Raw genomic sequence first — 16627 nt, 5'->3', positions numbered from 1 at the left:
GTTTTTCACTTTTGGTGGCCACCTGCCTAAAGTAGATGGGAGTGTTGATGCCTGCAAATCAGATTTCATTATATTTTGTTGAATATTCTAACTTAAATTGTGGAGTTTTTTAAAAAAATTGTTACTAATTTTCAGTAACTAGACTTTGTAATGTACATGGACTTTTTGAGACAAAATGCTTAAGCATTTAGTTTCTTAAATTGAACTGTCCATAAATTGTGTTGTATGACACAATGTATTTCCTCATAACAAATATAAATATAATAAATTTTAAATATCTCTAAATATAAATATCTGTAAATATTAAAATTAGATAAGTGTAAAACATGTCCATGTATATAATGTAATGTGTTTAAGTGTCTTTTTTCATTCAGTGATGCAGGTCTGTACTGCAGTGGTAAATTAAAGTTTGATAATTGTAAATCAGTCTGCCTCAAGTCCAGGTATTTAACGTAATGCAATGTGTTTCATCAGCATTTTTATCATTTCTATGTTAAAGAGCTGTAGCAGTGGTACATATCAGACAATTGACAAGATGCAGGGTAATGTAAAAGTTGATACTGCATTGAAGTGGATTGTTTTATGAAATTAAATCTTTTTATTGTAACCTCAGAGTACACCAGATTGACATAAAGCCGTAAAAAATGTCAAGCCTTCAAGTAGGCTGGCAAAAAGGCTACTGTAAATGTGTCTGTCATGTATATCAAATTCATGTCATTTAACATAACAGCACTATGCGTTTCATGTTTCATTTCAATCGTCCAATATGTGGCCCTCGGCTTACTTTATCAAAGTAAGCATGGCCCTCTGGAAAAAAATGTTGCCCACCCCTGTCCTAGTTCCTAAACAAACCCGACCCAGAGTAGAGTAAACAGTGGGCAGGTACTGCCAGGAACAAGAAGTGAAATTTAGATCAGCTCCAGATAAGAGCCACTTATCTGGAGTTTCCACTGCCAGATTATTGATCCGGCAATGCACACTGGCATATCCAAACACTTTGATATTATTTTGTACCTTATGTATTTTTGTATTTGTTTATCTCTAACTTCCATAGAATGCTATTTACAGTTCATTTTCACATCATTCATTCAGATTCACAGGTTTTTATACAGAAAAAAATTAATGTAATGATTCACAGGTAGAAGCCAATGGTAAGGCAATGGTGTCCTCGTTAGGGCAATTTTTTCATTTGTGTAAACTTGGAGCTTCTAGGCACAGGGATTGAATACTTATGCAATCCGAATATTTCAGTTTTTTTATTTTTCTGAAAATATTTTCTAACATAATACCAATGTCACCTTAAAATAATTAATTCTGAGTTTTAGTGATTTTAAATAATATACACTATCACACAGAACGAAATTTCAATGTATTATTTGTAGTCTGGGAAAAGGTGAGAATTGGTAAATATTCTACTTCATGAACTTCCCCTAGTGTGAAAGTTATTATTTTTGTCATTTTGTTTTCTTTTCTACTTAGTTGTTGGTTTGATTGCAATCTGATATTTTGTCCCATACTTGTTCTGTATTTTTTGTGCATAATAATAAAAATGAATTAGAAACATGACATTTTACTGTGTATCTGAGAGAACATGAGCTCTTCAGAGTCGCAAGAATTGTTAATATGGATTTCCGGAAATACCCACAATGCAAAATACTTGTAGAAGGATATGAGAGTGTGACAAAAAAGATCACACAGCACAGTAGCCATATTGGTTTTTCTTCAAAAACATATACCACATGACCACATTATATGGTAGGCATCTTGAATTAGCTGTGCATGGACTACAATGTTCGTTATTACAGAAATAGATAAATAGCGCCTGCAGTTTGCATATATTACAGACCTCCAACACCAAGTGTGTGATGAGTGTGATATAGCCAGTTTCAGGCCACATCGTTTGTACTACCATAACCATCTCAGTGATTTAATTACCCTCAAATTAAATGCAGAGGCATGAAGATTGCATCAGATTCACTTTCCAATGCAGACAATGAAGCAATAAATTAAAATGTTCACCAAGAATATGTGCACAGATTATTTCTGTCAATCTGTTTTCTAACAATATACAGGACATTTTATCGTGAAGGTACCATTTAAAAGGTATGCGGTTGTAAACTACATTTACTTTTACATTTACATTCATTCATTTGGCAGACGCTTTCATCCAAAGTGACTTACAAGTACAACACAAGCAAATAGCCATGTAAGAAACTCTGTAATGGAGGGAGCGGGGGGACAGAGGGTGCGGCTGCCCCGGGCCCACAGTTCTTCCAGTTACAAAGGGACCCTCCTTGGTCCCAATCTGCCTGACTGAACATGCATGTTTGTTGTTTAGTTGAATATTTTGAATAAAGTTTGTCTGTGTCTTGATTTCGGCAAAAAAATAAAAAAAGTCAGGCTGAGGGCGGGTTTCGACCGACCCCTAGCTAAGTTTCTCGCCGTCGATATTTATTTTGAATGAGCAGAGACACAATTGAGTTACAGAAAACTTTATTTGCTGTCCAGTATCCTTGTGTAAGTGTACAAACAGAAAAATTATGCCCTCTGTTCGAGTCCCAAACTATAGGAACTAGGTGATCGCCGGCTGTCTTGTTTTATTCCCATGAACGTCACTGCTGACGGAGCCGCGGTATTTAAAAATGGTCTCACGCAATGAGGTGTGCTGAAATAGCACACCTCATTGTAACCCGCATTTCTCTCCGTTCCGCCCCTCCGTCTCCGTAGCCTACGTTTCCCCTTGGATCTGTCTTGCATCTCCATACAGCCTATAGCTAATAAGCTGTATAAGGGCCCACTACAGGTCCTCGCCCCCTCTGTAATGAGCAATCGGCTCACAATCGGCGTTGTGTGTGTTTGTGTATATTCACTTCTGAAACACAGGCCAAGCAAACGAAAACAGGATCGCGTACAGAAAACGAACGATGGCCACATGAACAAAACGGGCACGTAGTGATACAATTATGCTGCAGATGCCTGTCAAAAGCTTCAGAGAATGGCCAGGTAACCACGTATGGTTGCAGAGTCTTTAAAAAATGTAGTACTGGAATGCATTTTGGCAGTAAGAAGTCTTTAACATCGTACAAAATTAACACAATTTATCTTTTTCTTCAGTCTTTAAGCATTTAGGCAAATTTAATTCTCCTTGTCCTGGACCATACCATATTGTGGACATACCATCACATCCACAGTAGTTGCATGTATAATATGACCCAAAATGATCTGCACGTTCAAGGAAGCAGCTAATGGGCATTTGGCTATTACGAACTCCATGTGTAGACTTTTCTGTTAAAACGGGACAGACCAGTGGTGTTCAAAACCTCATTTATAGCAAACCTGAAGCATCTGAGGGGGTGCTTTCAGAACACTGTCCTCAGGGACAATGGCATAATAGGTTATTTCTAAAATGATATCGATTTCTAAACAGTATAGAACCGCAGAAGGACACGCAATTAGAGTGTAGCTAGGAATGCAAAGAGAAGTTACACTTTCCATCACTAAAGGGGCTGCAGGAGGACAAAACTAAGCATCTGAACACCACATAAATATTTATACTAAACACAGACAGCTTTTACCTGTGCATTTGAGGGAACATAACACCTTAAGGACACAAGACAAAAGTTTAAAGGCACCAGAACAATGTTAAAGATCCATTTTCTTTATTTCTTCAATGTGAAATACCATGGAACAGGATTGCAAGAAAGGAGACCTCATTTTTAGCCAACATTTGCCTCACGAGGGATATCATTTGTGGAAAGGGAAAAAATGTAAAAAGAATATACTAGCAATAATAATAATAATAATAATAATAATATGAAGTCTGTGTTGGTGTAAGCGGAACAGAAGATGATGAGGGAGAGGTACAAGAAAAGAGGCACCAATTTCCTCGGCTGAACGCATCTCATTCCCCTTAGGGTTAAGATTTGGACAAACATATTCCATTTCAAAGAGGCAATCCAGCGATAGCTAGCGAAATCTTTTTTTCTTGGTAGTTTCTCCTTTTCTTAAAAGGATTTAAAATAACATTTACAAGACACTTGACATTCCATTCGACTCCTATTTAAAATGACAGAGAGAAAGAGAATAATTCTTTTATTTCACGGCTTTCCATTGCTCCCTCGACGCGGAACCATGACTCGGCGTGGACCTCTCCGTAGGGCACGGCGTCTTCGCACCCCCCACCCCCCCCCCAAACCCCTGAAGACCAGAAAACAACAAAGAGAGAGATACCTCTGCATCTCCCTCTTCTCTGTGTGTGTGCTAACCGTGTGAGAGACTGATTGGTAAAGGCGAGACCTTCTTATGATGCTGTGTACAAACAAGTTGACGGTGGGCCGCACTACCAATGATATGGCGGGTCAACAAAATACTCAATCCCCCCCCCCCCCCCCCCCCTTCCCTCCCCCTCCGCCACCCCCTAGGCCTTGAAACAGGAACCAAGTTGGCATGCTTCTCTGCCTACAAGATGAACTTCCCCAGGAAGAATCCGATGAAGATGGCGGCGATTACGACGAGCAGGGAGGGGAGGGAGCTGGCCCCGTGCTCCCTGGCAGCCAGGACTCCCGTGTTCGACTCCGTGCTGTCCGGCCGGGAGGCCTTCATCCTCATCCTCAGGCCGTCATCCTGACAGAGAGAGAGAGATGGGAATGCTTATGGCTATTTGGCATCACACCGGGACCCACTACAGCATGAGACACTTCATATGCGGCAATGTAGTCGCAGGCGAGGCAAGGCCCCTGACCCGGAATCAGAAGAGAGGGGCTGGGGGGGCAGCATACCTTGAGTTGCCGGTTCTCGTCCGCCAGCTTGCTGACTTCGGTCTGCAGCCTCTTGCACTCCTCCATGAGCTTGCGCATCTCTGTGTCGTCCAGGGACAGGCTGCTGGGCTTGGGCGCCGCCGGCCCGTCCCCTTTGGACGAGTTCAGCATGGGGGCCGCCTTGCTGGGCTCCGCGTCATTCTGTGGGCATCGGGGAGAGGCCGTCATGAAAACAAGGGCAGAGAATGCACTCGGTCCAAACACAACACATTTTATCTTGAACATTTCAACCAATTTGTCATAACTGGTGATGACATATTAGTCCAGAAAACAATGAACTAATCAATATATAGCAATAAATTGCTATATAATAGTGTAATAATCAACTAATTATAGATGTGCTGATTATTGTCTTAAACTACAGGATCATGTAGGAGGTGTGAATGCAAGTCTATATGGCCATCGGTAAGCCCCCCCCCCTTTAAACCACAGGCCTATTTACATATGGAATGAGCTGAGATCACATGACAGCGCTTTACAGGCACACCCATCTGGAGTGCAGAGCAGTGGGGGAGTGCTCTGAATTGCAGCGGTAACAGGGTGCAACAGTGACAAACAGCACCCCTCAACGCATGCTGAGAAAGGCGGCAGTGTAGCATAGTGATTAAGGACCGGGACTCGTGACCAAAAGGTTGTACCCTTGGGCAAGGTACTTAACCCACAACTGCCTCAATAAATAGCCAACCGTATAAATGGATAATTGTTAAACAAAAAAAAACCTGTAACCGATGTAAGTCTCTATGGATAACAGCATCTGCAAAATGGCAATAATGTAATGTAATGTAATGCCCCTGGGGATGGGGTCTCTCTGACACGCTCACCACTTTGTCGTTTTCTGCCGGCAGCTCAAAGACGCAGCGCAGCTTGGAGTCCATGAGGTCATCGGGTTTCGCGTCTTTCCACTGGAGAGGAGAAACAGAAAACGGGAGGGGTTATCTGCCTAGCTCAGCCGCGAGCCGCGACACGCTCTCTCTCTCACACGCACACTCACGTGTATGAACGTTACCTGAATTCATTATGATTTCACAAATGAAGCAGATATAAATTGGGTTGGGCACTGGGATTGTTGGGTAGGTTACAGTGTAAACACTGTTACAAACATTGTAATATTACTATAAATACAGGTCCTTTCTTGTCACTTTTACAGATAAAAATGTTTTCATTAAATCAAATTTTACAAATTTAATCTATTTTAAACTAAAATCAAATGAGTGCATACTAGATTTCTTCATGAATAAGATACATCTCATAAGTCAATTAGTGCTGATTTTACTGATACATTCTGCATGTTCTAAGCAGCAAGTTGAATATACAACAGGATCAAAGAAATCGATAGTCATAAACCTACAGACACTCAGTAGTCCGAGGAAATATGGCAAAGCTTTTGCTGCCCTCTTCAGGATAAAAAGTGACAGTGTAGGGTTTCCTCTTGGCACCCTTGGACTTGACCATATTCAAGCACTTAACCACCTAATTGAAATAACTCTTCTTTATGGACCCCATTTAACCTCTTTCCACACTGTAACCCTCCAAATGATCAGCAGTCAAGGGAACAGAGGTTACTATTCAATTTATTTTAATGCAATTAGATACAAACAGATAACACAACTGTAGAAACTAAATCGTAAACATGCAAGGGCATTTGTGCATAGTGCCTTTATACAAGATAACTTCTTACGTTTTAGTTATTTTGTAGATCGACTGTTACTTATGTATGTATATGTACATGTATGCATTGGTACACACATATATATTATTGTGATTCAACTAAGATAAAGTAATGAAATGGCAAACACAGTGACAAGTTCATGCATTAGACGGCATCAAACTAAAAATGAGCCCCTCACAGAGTACGTGAACTACCTTCTGATTATACCTCCTTCCATAGCTCTCAAGTCATTAAAAAAAAAGTCAAACGCAAAAAGCACGCACACAGACACACATGGATGCACTTCAAAAGTCATTTCCCAGAATTTCATTAGCAATAAGATTAATTAAATCCACCAATCGGAATTAAACAAACGCCTGATTTAAATATGAATCAAATTCCCTATTATGTAAATGAAGCTTTTTATTTGGTAAGGTTTACGTTTCCAGAAGAAGGAAGACCTTACCACTGCTTCCATGTCTGAAGCATTAGGCGGGGCGAAGATGGTCTGTACCATGAATTTGTGTTTACTTTTCTCATTGGGATCGTAGTCGAATGGCTGCAGCATTACTGAAAGACACAGAGATTAGCGCATACACACCAAAACAGAAGCACTCAACAATGGCAGGCCCCGCCCTCCCCTCCACCATTGACTGCTGACGGCTGTTAGGCGGGGCACTGTAAGCAGCGAATCAGGATGCGTTGACTGGCATGTGGGCGGAGGGGAGGCCTCTTACCCGATATGGTGACGGTGGCCCCGGCCTCAATGAGGCCGCTGTTGGGCCGTACGCAATACCGGCGCGGGGCTGTCGTCTTCACTTTGAAACATACTGGTCTGTCTGAGGGGTTCTTCAGCTTCAGGTTTGTGGTGACGACGTCTGTGAAGGGGCCTGCAGGGGGCGCCAGAGACATAGGAGTGAGGACCAAGCTCTTCCACATTACCACTCACATGGTTTGCTTAGTAGATGTCATTAAATCAGGGGCAAATGGCGCAGCTTACATTTTTACATCAGACACATTCAGTGTAAAGGGAGACGGCTCTCATTCAGAGCTTCTGAAAACCAAGGCAGTGGTTTACTCTCCCACTGTTAAGGAGTCAGTGCTTTGCTTCATGGTGAGGCCAAACGCAGGTTGGACTGCGCTGCTAACTGTGCTAAATCACTGTGCTAATGCAGCACAGTATTTCTCCTTTTGGCCTTCCCTTAGCTCCTTGCTGGGAGAACAGATCAAGGGAACTCCAACCTACAGGCAGTGACTACATGCCCCACAACACACTACTCTTCATGTCCTGAGTGGCTACGTTCAGGTCACGGTGGCAAAAAATGTGTTTATGTTTAATGAAAACGTGTAGTGGGGGAGGAAGTCTACCAGCCAAGAATGACCAAGTCATTCATTCAAGCATTTTCCATCTGCTGCGCATGAAAGCTATTCTGAAAACCCTTCTGCTTTATACAGATGGCTACGTAAGGAGGAATACTTCAATATGACATGAGCTGTGAAGAGAAGGGAACTGAATGGAGGCATGGTTTCAAAATGAGACTCAGTATAGCAGTACCACAGTAATTACAAAGCATGTCTATTTAAGCCCCACCACCCCTAGCTCACCACACTGGACATATACCCACCCTAGCCTGCATCAAACTATCACACCCTCTAGCTGACCACAGAGGAGATATACCCATGCCAGCCAACACCAAACTACAGCACTCCAGCTCATCCAAAAATGCACATTGCACAACACCGCACACTAGTTCAACCCTTATGTATCTAACAACTATGTGTTAGATACTAACAACTATTATGTACTCAGCATAATTTCCAGGCCTCCATTTTGGCTGGTTCAGAAATGCAGTTGAAGCAGCAAGTCGAGTTCTCTCCCCTGAAGTGAGATCAGAAGGTTTGAGGCGTTCACAAGCCTTTGGCACAATTTAGTGCATAACCTCATACACGCATGTGAGGATATCTGGGAAAATCCAAACGTAGTGGTCAGCATAATGTGTTACGCGCTACTATGAGCAGTTATGACCGTCACATATTCCTTATTTCAGTGCACAGAGAAAGGCAAGTGTGAGTGACGTCTTTGGGCCCTGTTCCTTCCCTGTTTAATGCCGGATGGGCACACGTGGGACTCATTGGCAAATACTAACAAAGGGACTGGTTTCCAGGACAGCGGATGCAAGCTGCAGGTGACTTCGGTGCTCTCTGACCGCAGGGAACCATTCCTGGCTGAAGGGTTAAGAGTTTACAGTCTGTGAGGACGTGGGAGGAAAAGAAGGCAGAACAAGACGCTACGGTGAATGCAGCGGCAGACACTTTAACATCCCCAAAACCGCATCACCCCCTCTCACCAAAACTGCATCACCCCGAAAACCACACCACATCACCTAAAAAAGGCATCAAGCCAAAACTGAATGTGACGGAGTGCCATCACTACGGTTGAGTATGTGCTCTGACTGCCATACCAACGAGCCTGGCTCTTTGGCGTCGCGGTCAAAGTCGCATGTTTGGTACCCCATAGGGCCGGGTGGGGCAACTGCTCTCGCCCTTCGCTACACTGAATCACCGCTAAAATGAGTCACCCTAAAAACTGTATGACATCAATTGCACGTCACCCCAACATCACCTCAAAACTGTGTCACCTGAAAAAAGACAGCTGTCCCCTGCATACTCTATGGCAGGCTACATGTATGTCCAGGGACAGCCCAGCACCGGTTAGGAAAGAGCCTGATGTGACCAGTAAGCGCTTTATTCCTCACAGGCGGAACCTCGGCCAGAGATGCAAACCCCGCATTGCTTGCCGACCCCAAGAGTGTTGTGGGTAATCTGATATTCAAACGCTCCATGGCTCCTAGGATCAAATCATCAAAGACTGCTTTTGTTCCAAGGATTTCCACTTCGTTCTGTGCTTTAATAATGACTCACTCAACAGACACCTACTTCCTGGCAGGAAAAAGAACAATAAACCATCTCATGTTATGCAGGTTCTGGGGCTCGCTTTCAAACACTGATGAGACAAGAAGGAACAGATAACAGCTTTTCTTCATTGATGAACGTGTGATCACCAATCCCAGCAATGTGGAGTATCATCTCATTGACATGCAATAGCAGAACAGTTGTTCCCATTGATCTTCATCTTTATTGTTAATGTGTCACCTGTCAGCAGAATCCACACCTCTGGCATACTATGAATAAAAACAGCTACCCAGCTGCTAGGCTCAGAAACAGTGTGCCAAAGGATCAACACGCACACCACAGTCTCACTGTACGGGAGACAGACATGCTTATACAAACAGGCCCAGCTTATTTCTCATTTTCTCTGGCTTACTTTTGTAGCCATTGCATAACCATGCTTAAAGCCGGAGCATTTTCGGATAACCCGGCACTTTAAATCGGCATAAACGCGCGCGTGATTGGAGCAGGCCTGTTCTTTCCACTGTTACGGCAGGGCTGTGCTCCTCAGCAGACCCCCTCTGTGACTCCAGCAGCCAGCCAAACTGCGCGCCAGCCCGCCCAACACTTCCGCCGCACGCCTCCTCCTCCTCCTCCTCCCGTTCTCCATGTCCGGCGCGCTCCTCGCCGCGGGTCGAGTTACTTCCTTACCGGCCGAACGTCGGTGGCACCTGACTAAACCTCATGAAAGATGTAAACGCAACCCAGGGGGTGGTCTGGAGAAAGCAAAACCTGAGGGAAATGCTTGGTAGGCTGTGCTGAGCTGTCAACGGACTCTTTTGCTGGGTCTCCAGTTCAAACTCCTGACATTTCCAGCACTCGTGTTACATTACACTCTTAATCAGAGACTTGCATAGCTAAGATTTTCACGTTATCCATTCATACAGCTGGGTATTTGGGTTAAGTAGCTTGCTCAAAGGTATAACAGCAGTGCACCACTGGGGACCAGCAACCTCTGTGGCATAAGCCCTGCTGCTCACCACTGTTCCACAATGCTGCCCATTTGTTTAAGATATTCACAGGACTGAGGAGAGCAAAGTCCACATTTAATCAAATTTGGGATCAGGTGACTGCTTCACACTAGAAACAAAAGCAAGTGACTACAACTGATAAGATATGCCTGTGAACTGCAGACACTGGTGAGGATCCACATATGACAACCCTCAGAGCAGCAAACCTGTGTACTCAAGAGCTGAGACAAATTACTGAATTCTAGCCATTACTTTGAGGAATCAGTCCAAATGAATACATTTTTAAGGTATGTAGTATTCCAGGAACAGGCTTGGTCTCTCTGATCTAGAACCTTTCTGCTTGTTCCATTTCAAATGACTCCAATGATCCACTCATCTCCAATGACTTTCCTCCATCACTAGGTGCTCAACAGAGGCCAAACGGAGGATCTGCTATTAGAAATATCCATCAGACTTAGGCATGAAATCAGAGGGAAGCACAGGCTGCAGAGGCTTCACCTCTCCAAGTGTTCCGGGGAGAAATGAGCTCCTCATAGGCTAGGCCCAAGAGCTCATTACCAGAGGTCACGTTACAGACACTCATTGATTGCCATTCCACCAATCACCGTATTACGCCTACCAGACCCCACTCACCAGCTCTCAGGCAGCCCCACATACACACTCATACTTTAAATCCCACTACACACAGACACACAAACGCAGTCTCAGACCTATGCCAAACAGACACACACATACACACATGCTCTCAGACTCACTAAGCACCGATACATACTCTTTTCCTCAGACCCATATGTGCATGTCAGAATGTTACTATTACAGAACTTACTGGATTTCCGTGCTTAACTGACAATGATCTTAAGTTTGCATTCATGTAAACTGGAAGTCTGGAAATTCATGCAGGGCCTTCATCCTAGCAATCATTCCTATAAATTCAATCCACACTATACACATATGTATAGTGTACAAGCACAAACAAACAAATCAGAACCTAAAATCAATCGCACAACCACCCTACAAAGTCTACAAAAGACCCTACTGACTGATGACATGTGACAAGAGTCCACATGCTCCAATCAGCATTAGATCGCTGGGGTCTACGCGATGGTTCACACATGACTAATAAACATAATCTGAATACAAATCCTACACAATAAAAACGTTCCCATGCAAATCAGATGCAATTTAGACTGCGAGCAACAATGCGTTTCTAGCTGGGCCACACAGGAAATTCAGCGTGTCACTTTGAGGAAGAATGACTTGCTTTTTTCCAATGGTGTTCGGAAACAAGGGACACAGGAGACCCTTTGATGTTCTGTACGCATTATGTTCCATTTAGTGTCTTGTGTGGACAGTGTGGACAAGCAAATCTGCTCATTTAGATTGTAAATCTAATTACAACCACACGGTCTGGAATCTTCTTCACCCAATAAAGTTGTTGATTGAATATTAGTTTATGATAAATTACACAAGCTGTTAGCACTATGCTAAACAGAGTAAGTCTAAGTTTGCATTTCAAATAAATACAATTGGAATGTTTGCTTAAAACCACATGCAAAAAATGTTTAAAGAGTTCTGAAAGAGGCTGATCCCTGGTGATTTGAAAGAGGAAAGGACAATGCTACTAGCATGAACTAACAACCAACCCACAAGAAAACTGGACAAGCAGACAGCCTCAACAGTTCTCAACAGTTTCCCTTTACCTTACATTTAAGGCAAACATAGAATTATAAGTATAGCCTATATTGAAACTTAAAAACTGAAATATATCATTCTGAATACTCACAACAACAAGCAACTGCAACTCAAAAAAAGAGTTAACCATGTGACCAGCATGCTGCTCCAAGTCACACGTTTGGAGGAAAAGAAAACTACTCATAAAACACTAAGCTTACTTTGCAACATTTCCTGTCTGTAGAACCAAATGCAGATGAATGATCTTAACTCCTGCACTACATAGTATGCAGTGCACTTTAGCCAAGAGCACATAGTATGACTGTAGTTCAAGTTTAACCCCAACAACTGCTGGGATGAGTTTCCTATGACTACTGCTAAAATGTTCTATGTTTACACTGGCTTTACAACACACGTCTCGTCAGGTGCTTACTAGCACCACTCGTGATCAAATACAAAGCAGAAAACTTCACCCGGAAATGAACCAAATGTTTGGTCTCACGTGCTATGGCTGTAAGAGGGACTGCTAAAAGCCAATGAAAAATGACTGTTCAACAGCAAACGCTCGGGCAGCTATTTCCAGCATGCTGCTTCTCACAGAAACACAGTGACAAAGCCACGGGAAAGTGGTGTTACAAGAACGACAAGATGGACACAAAAAGAGTCAGGCACCAGTGCCACAAACAAATATTATAGATGCAAGTTATGAGGGGCTAAGCGAGCTGTGGTGAGAATTTGAGTGTCTACTGGAGCCAATGCTTATTTGATGGCATTTGCAGTCATGATTTCTCAGTCACTCTGAGACTGGGAAGTCATGGCCATATCATAAATGACCAACACATAATATGACTCCCTGACTTCCAAATGTGTGGCACGGCAGCACTGCTCTGATTAGTCCGCAGAAAGAAATCCTGACCCCCTCACCTCGAGTAACAGGTACACCAACTTCCGATTTTCAAAAGTCGGGCTGTGTGCTTTTTGGCTTCGGTGGTTAATGCCTTAGGATACAACGAGCAGACTTACATATTCCCGCCAACATCACAAAACCAGCTTTGGCCTCAAGGAATACCCTGGGTTGTGGCTCAGACGTCAATTATTAACAACAATGCACTTTAAAGAAGAAATGATCAAGTGATATCTCAGAAACAAACAGGACTTGAGTTAGCAGGCAGTTAGACTATATGCAAAGATTGTGTAATGGTGCATCCACCACCTCAAAAAAAAAAAGTTCTCCCCCAACTGGAGATGCAGGGCACCATTCAAAGGACCCTGGTTAAACCTTTGCAAACTGAGAAGACAACAAGATGACTTCCTTGCAATCATCAGCAGGCCGAACTAATGCACTGGCGGCTAAATATTTACATGTCCCTCATCTGTTGTGACTACTGCACCCGTGAAAGACCACCGGAGCCTCCCATTTGTGCTCACATTACATGCAAAGTCTGTGTGCAAGGCAAGCAAGACAGACATAGACTTGTGCTTAAATGGCCAAAACCGAGCCTTGCTATTTTAACACAAGTAACACGTCTGTATGTTAAGTCTGACTTGATGTATTGGGACTTCTGACATAACATCTCCAAGTGTAGCCACACTGACCCTTAGCTGCAACTCACCCAAACACCTCTTTAGCCTGCCACTTCTAATCTGGATGTGGATACTATACTCCTTTCACAAACACTACTGTATTCATCACTTAGCCCGCTGTTTCAAAGGCTCGATGAGGGCCACCTACATAAGAATGAAAGTATGAACTCTATAAAGCTGATGTCAATTCATGCATTACAGTTGCTTAGCAGATGCTCTTACACAGTGACTTACGTTTTCGCACATTGTCCACACAGGTGGATAATTACTGAGGCAATATGGGTTAAGTACTTTGCTCAAGGGTACAACACCTGTGGTTCACCTGGGAATTAAACAAGCAACACTGATGTCACAAGCCCCTTTCCTTAGAACTACACCAAACTGCTGACCTGGGCTCATCTGTGCTTCCAGTTCATGTTATTCTAATTCACATTCATATTAAGTTGCCCTGAATAAATGTATTGGCTAAATGACAAAGTTAACAGCAGTACATTCTACATCTGATTTATACAACTCTTCAGAAGATATGTCGATTCTTCGTGGAAAAGGCATGATTCACGCTATTATTTAAACTTGAGGACAGGCATAAACGACAATCTGCATTCTAGATTGCTCTGGTTAAGTAACACTGTCTGGAGGGTCACGGGATATGGACAGTCTTACACGTTGGTTCTTGACTGGATGGCAAACAGTGGCTGAAGGGACCGAGTCTGTCTGCGCCTGCGCGACTACATGGAACGGGTCTGTCTGCGCCCGCGCGGCCTTTACAGCTGTCTCAGCCCACCTCTACCTTCCCCAACAAGGAGTGCGATATGGAGAGGTGAACTACTGGTTGAATAAACTCAGATATCCGATAGCGAGGGGTACAGAACGCGCCTTTTATTGGCGTGACATACCACCCGTCTTACTCTAGAGAATATAAAGCACACATAGTACGACAAATCCGGGCTCCGCTGAAATCTGTGTTCCCATGTACTCGCAGGCCCCGCGGTCGCGGCGGATCAGCAGGTCGTTGGCATCTGACATGTACTCTCAAGCATGTCCGTTACTGACGAATTCAGCTCGGGTTATGAGCCACTGAAATCATCTGAGCCCATAACCAACACAAGCGCCAACACATACAGCACCCAGACAGAGGTACTCTGTGCCTGTTGTACGTTGATAAAAGGAATGTTGCGACACAGCCAGCGACTTCGCCTCACCTGACAATTTCTAGACTATTGACGTTAGCAGAGACACACAAATCTAAAGCACCCAGATTAATAGCTATAGGATAGCTCACAACTAGCAACTTTCTTTACGCAATTGAACATATCAATCCCTATCACTCGGACGACTTCGCTACCACAAACTGGCTACAACAATTTTAGCTGATTTGTAGCTAACGTTACCCAACTACCTAACTTAGCAGATCTTAGCCAACTAACACGAAAAGGCTAAAGCTCTTCGTAACTCACAAGAAAAGTGCACAATGTTAGCAAACGTTATGCTTCTACCTGGCTAGCTTCTCCCTGATTGATAAATACTTATTAAAGTTGTTTTTTCCAAACTAACCACACACATCACAGTGCCAGAAACACCAGGGGAAAGTTAGCTAACCAGCTAGCAAGTTAGTGTATATCTAGCCAACTTGCTAAAATACCCTTTCACTGACATCCAAACGGAAGTAAAGTCTGTACTAAGGTTGGTGACTGAAGCAAAATAAAGCACAAATAAAGCATGTCATCCGAGAACTAATCGGCTAGTTAGACGTATAGTGCAGCATGGTGCTAACGTTAGCTTGGCGATCATCATGCCACGACTCCACATAGCTAGCTAGCTAATATTGCACTCGATCCGGGGTAGACGGGCCTAACAAAGGTCTGCAAAGAGCGCTGCATAGCTCAACAGCCTCACCTCAGCCGCCATACAGGCGACAAAGAGAACGGATAAGAAAGCAACTCTGTGGGCAGTTTACTATCGCACACAGAGGCTATCTGGCACTTTCCAGAGTTGCGGGGATCCGCAGCGGCCCACAGATCCCCGTTCCCTTCCTCAAAATGGCGACGGCGATTTGCACCAAGTAATCGGAGGGGGTGTGAAATTATCTCCCGGTCCGGAGTCTTCAGTGCGACAGTGAATGTGCGCTTTCCCCGCTGACAGCAGTGACGTTCCCTTACCTTTAAATCTGAGGTCGTTTGGCGGATCGAGAATAAGAACCTGCTCCAATTTCGACATTTTTGCTTAGAAAGTGTTGGCGATGGCGGTGCCAAGGAGTGCTGCGAGTGTAAAAAAACGAAAGCAGCACTGAGTCACTGAACGTCGGTGACGAGCACACTGGTACAATCGCGGGAACGCGCTATTATTGAGCGCGTCCACGCGGAAGGCAACAGTTCAGTCATCGAATTGTCAAATGTGAGGGTAAAGTTCTCTCAAACATGTTTTTGACAGCCGTTTTTTGTACATATGTGTGTACATTCAAAACGAAACGAATATTTTCACTTAAATGAAACGATTGACATATCATTCGTTTTTGCTCTCGCACTTACATTTTTAAAAATGAGTTCCATCTTCAGGGATAGTCTAGCTAATTTATACCCACGGAGTGTTAATGATGCTCTTCTTTTCTTAAGGGTTCTGAACTGACACCACGTTATAGATTGTCTTTTAACTGGGTAATTACATGGACAGTGTTGCCCCGTTTATTCCAGCACGTTTCTGGATAAGTGCCAAATATAACTGAATTAAATTCAGTCTACAGTAAACATATTTAGGTTCAGAGCGTCCACTGCATTGCTAAACGGCGCGGGCCGTGGGGCGACAGGCAGTAACACATGTCAAGTGAAAAGGTGCGGCGGGGATTGGTTTTACCCGACGGGTGTGAGTTACCAAAAATGTAAATCCAGCATACGAGAGCCTGGAATGCTGCGCGCTCTCCATCTCATTGCTACTATTTTCAGCCTTTCAGAAGGCCACGAACTGTTGAACAGGAAATATGTCAAACAGAG

General features: G+C 43.5%; 1 protein-coding gene across 1 annotated transcript; it reads right to left on the bottom strand.

Annotated features, from left to right (window-relative positions):
* Positions 1–4429: 4429 nt before the first annotated feature.
* LOC118771166 (vesicle-associated membrane protein-associated protein A-like) lies at positions 4430–15966 on the bottom strand. Its single transcript, XM_036519069.1, has 6 exons — positions 15800–15966; positions 7203–7355; positions 6932–7035; positions 5570–5719; positions 4779–5033; positions 4430–4623 (listed from the first exon to the last, which is right to left on the bottom strand). Exons 1-6 carry the CDS (start codon positions 15855–15857, stop codon positions 4459–4461), a joined length of 885 nt encoding a protein of 294 aa, XP_036374962.1. The 5' UTR covers positions 15858–15966; the 3' UTR covers positions 4430–4458.
* Positions 15967–16627: the final 661 nt, after the last annotated feature.

The sequence above is a fragment of the Megalops cyprinoides genome, chromosome 24, assembly GCF_013368585.1.
Source record: "Megalops cyprinoides isolate fMegCyp1 chromosome 24, fMegCyp1.pri, whole genome shotgun sequence".
NCBI classification, from domain to species: Eukaryota; Metazoa; Chordata; class Actinopteri; order Elopiformes; family Megalopidae; genus Megalops; species Megalops cyprinoides.
This window is presented reverse-complemented; position numbering and strand designations above follow the sequence as displayed.

Bases quoted from the DNA above. Each gene is read 5' to 3' on its own strand.
- LOC118771166 (XM_036519069.1), bottom strand. From the start codon at position 15,857: ATGTCGAAATTGGAGCAGGTTCTTATTCTCGATCCGCCAAACGACCTC. The intron at 5,034-5,569 runs GCTGTTATCCAT...GAAATGTTCAAG, and splicing joins ATTATTGCCATTTTGCAGAT to ATAAAATGTGTTGTGTTTGG. The intron at 4,624-4,778 runs GTATGCTGCCCC...TCTCTCTGTCAG, and splicing joins ACGAGAACCGGCAACTCAAG to GATGACGGCCTGAGGATGAG.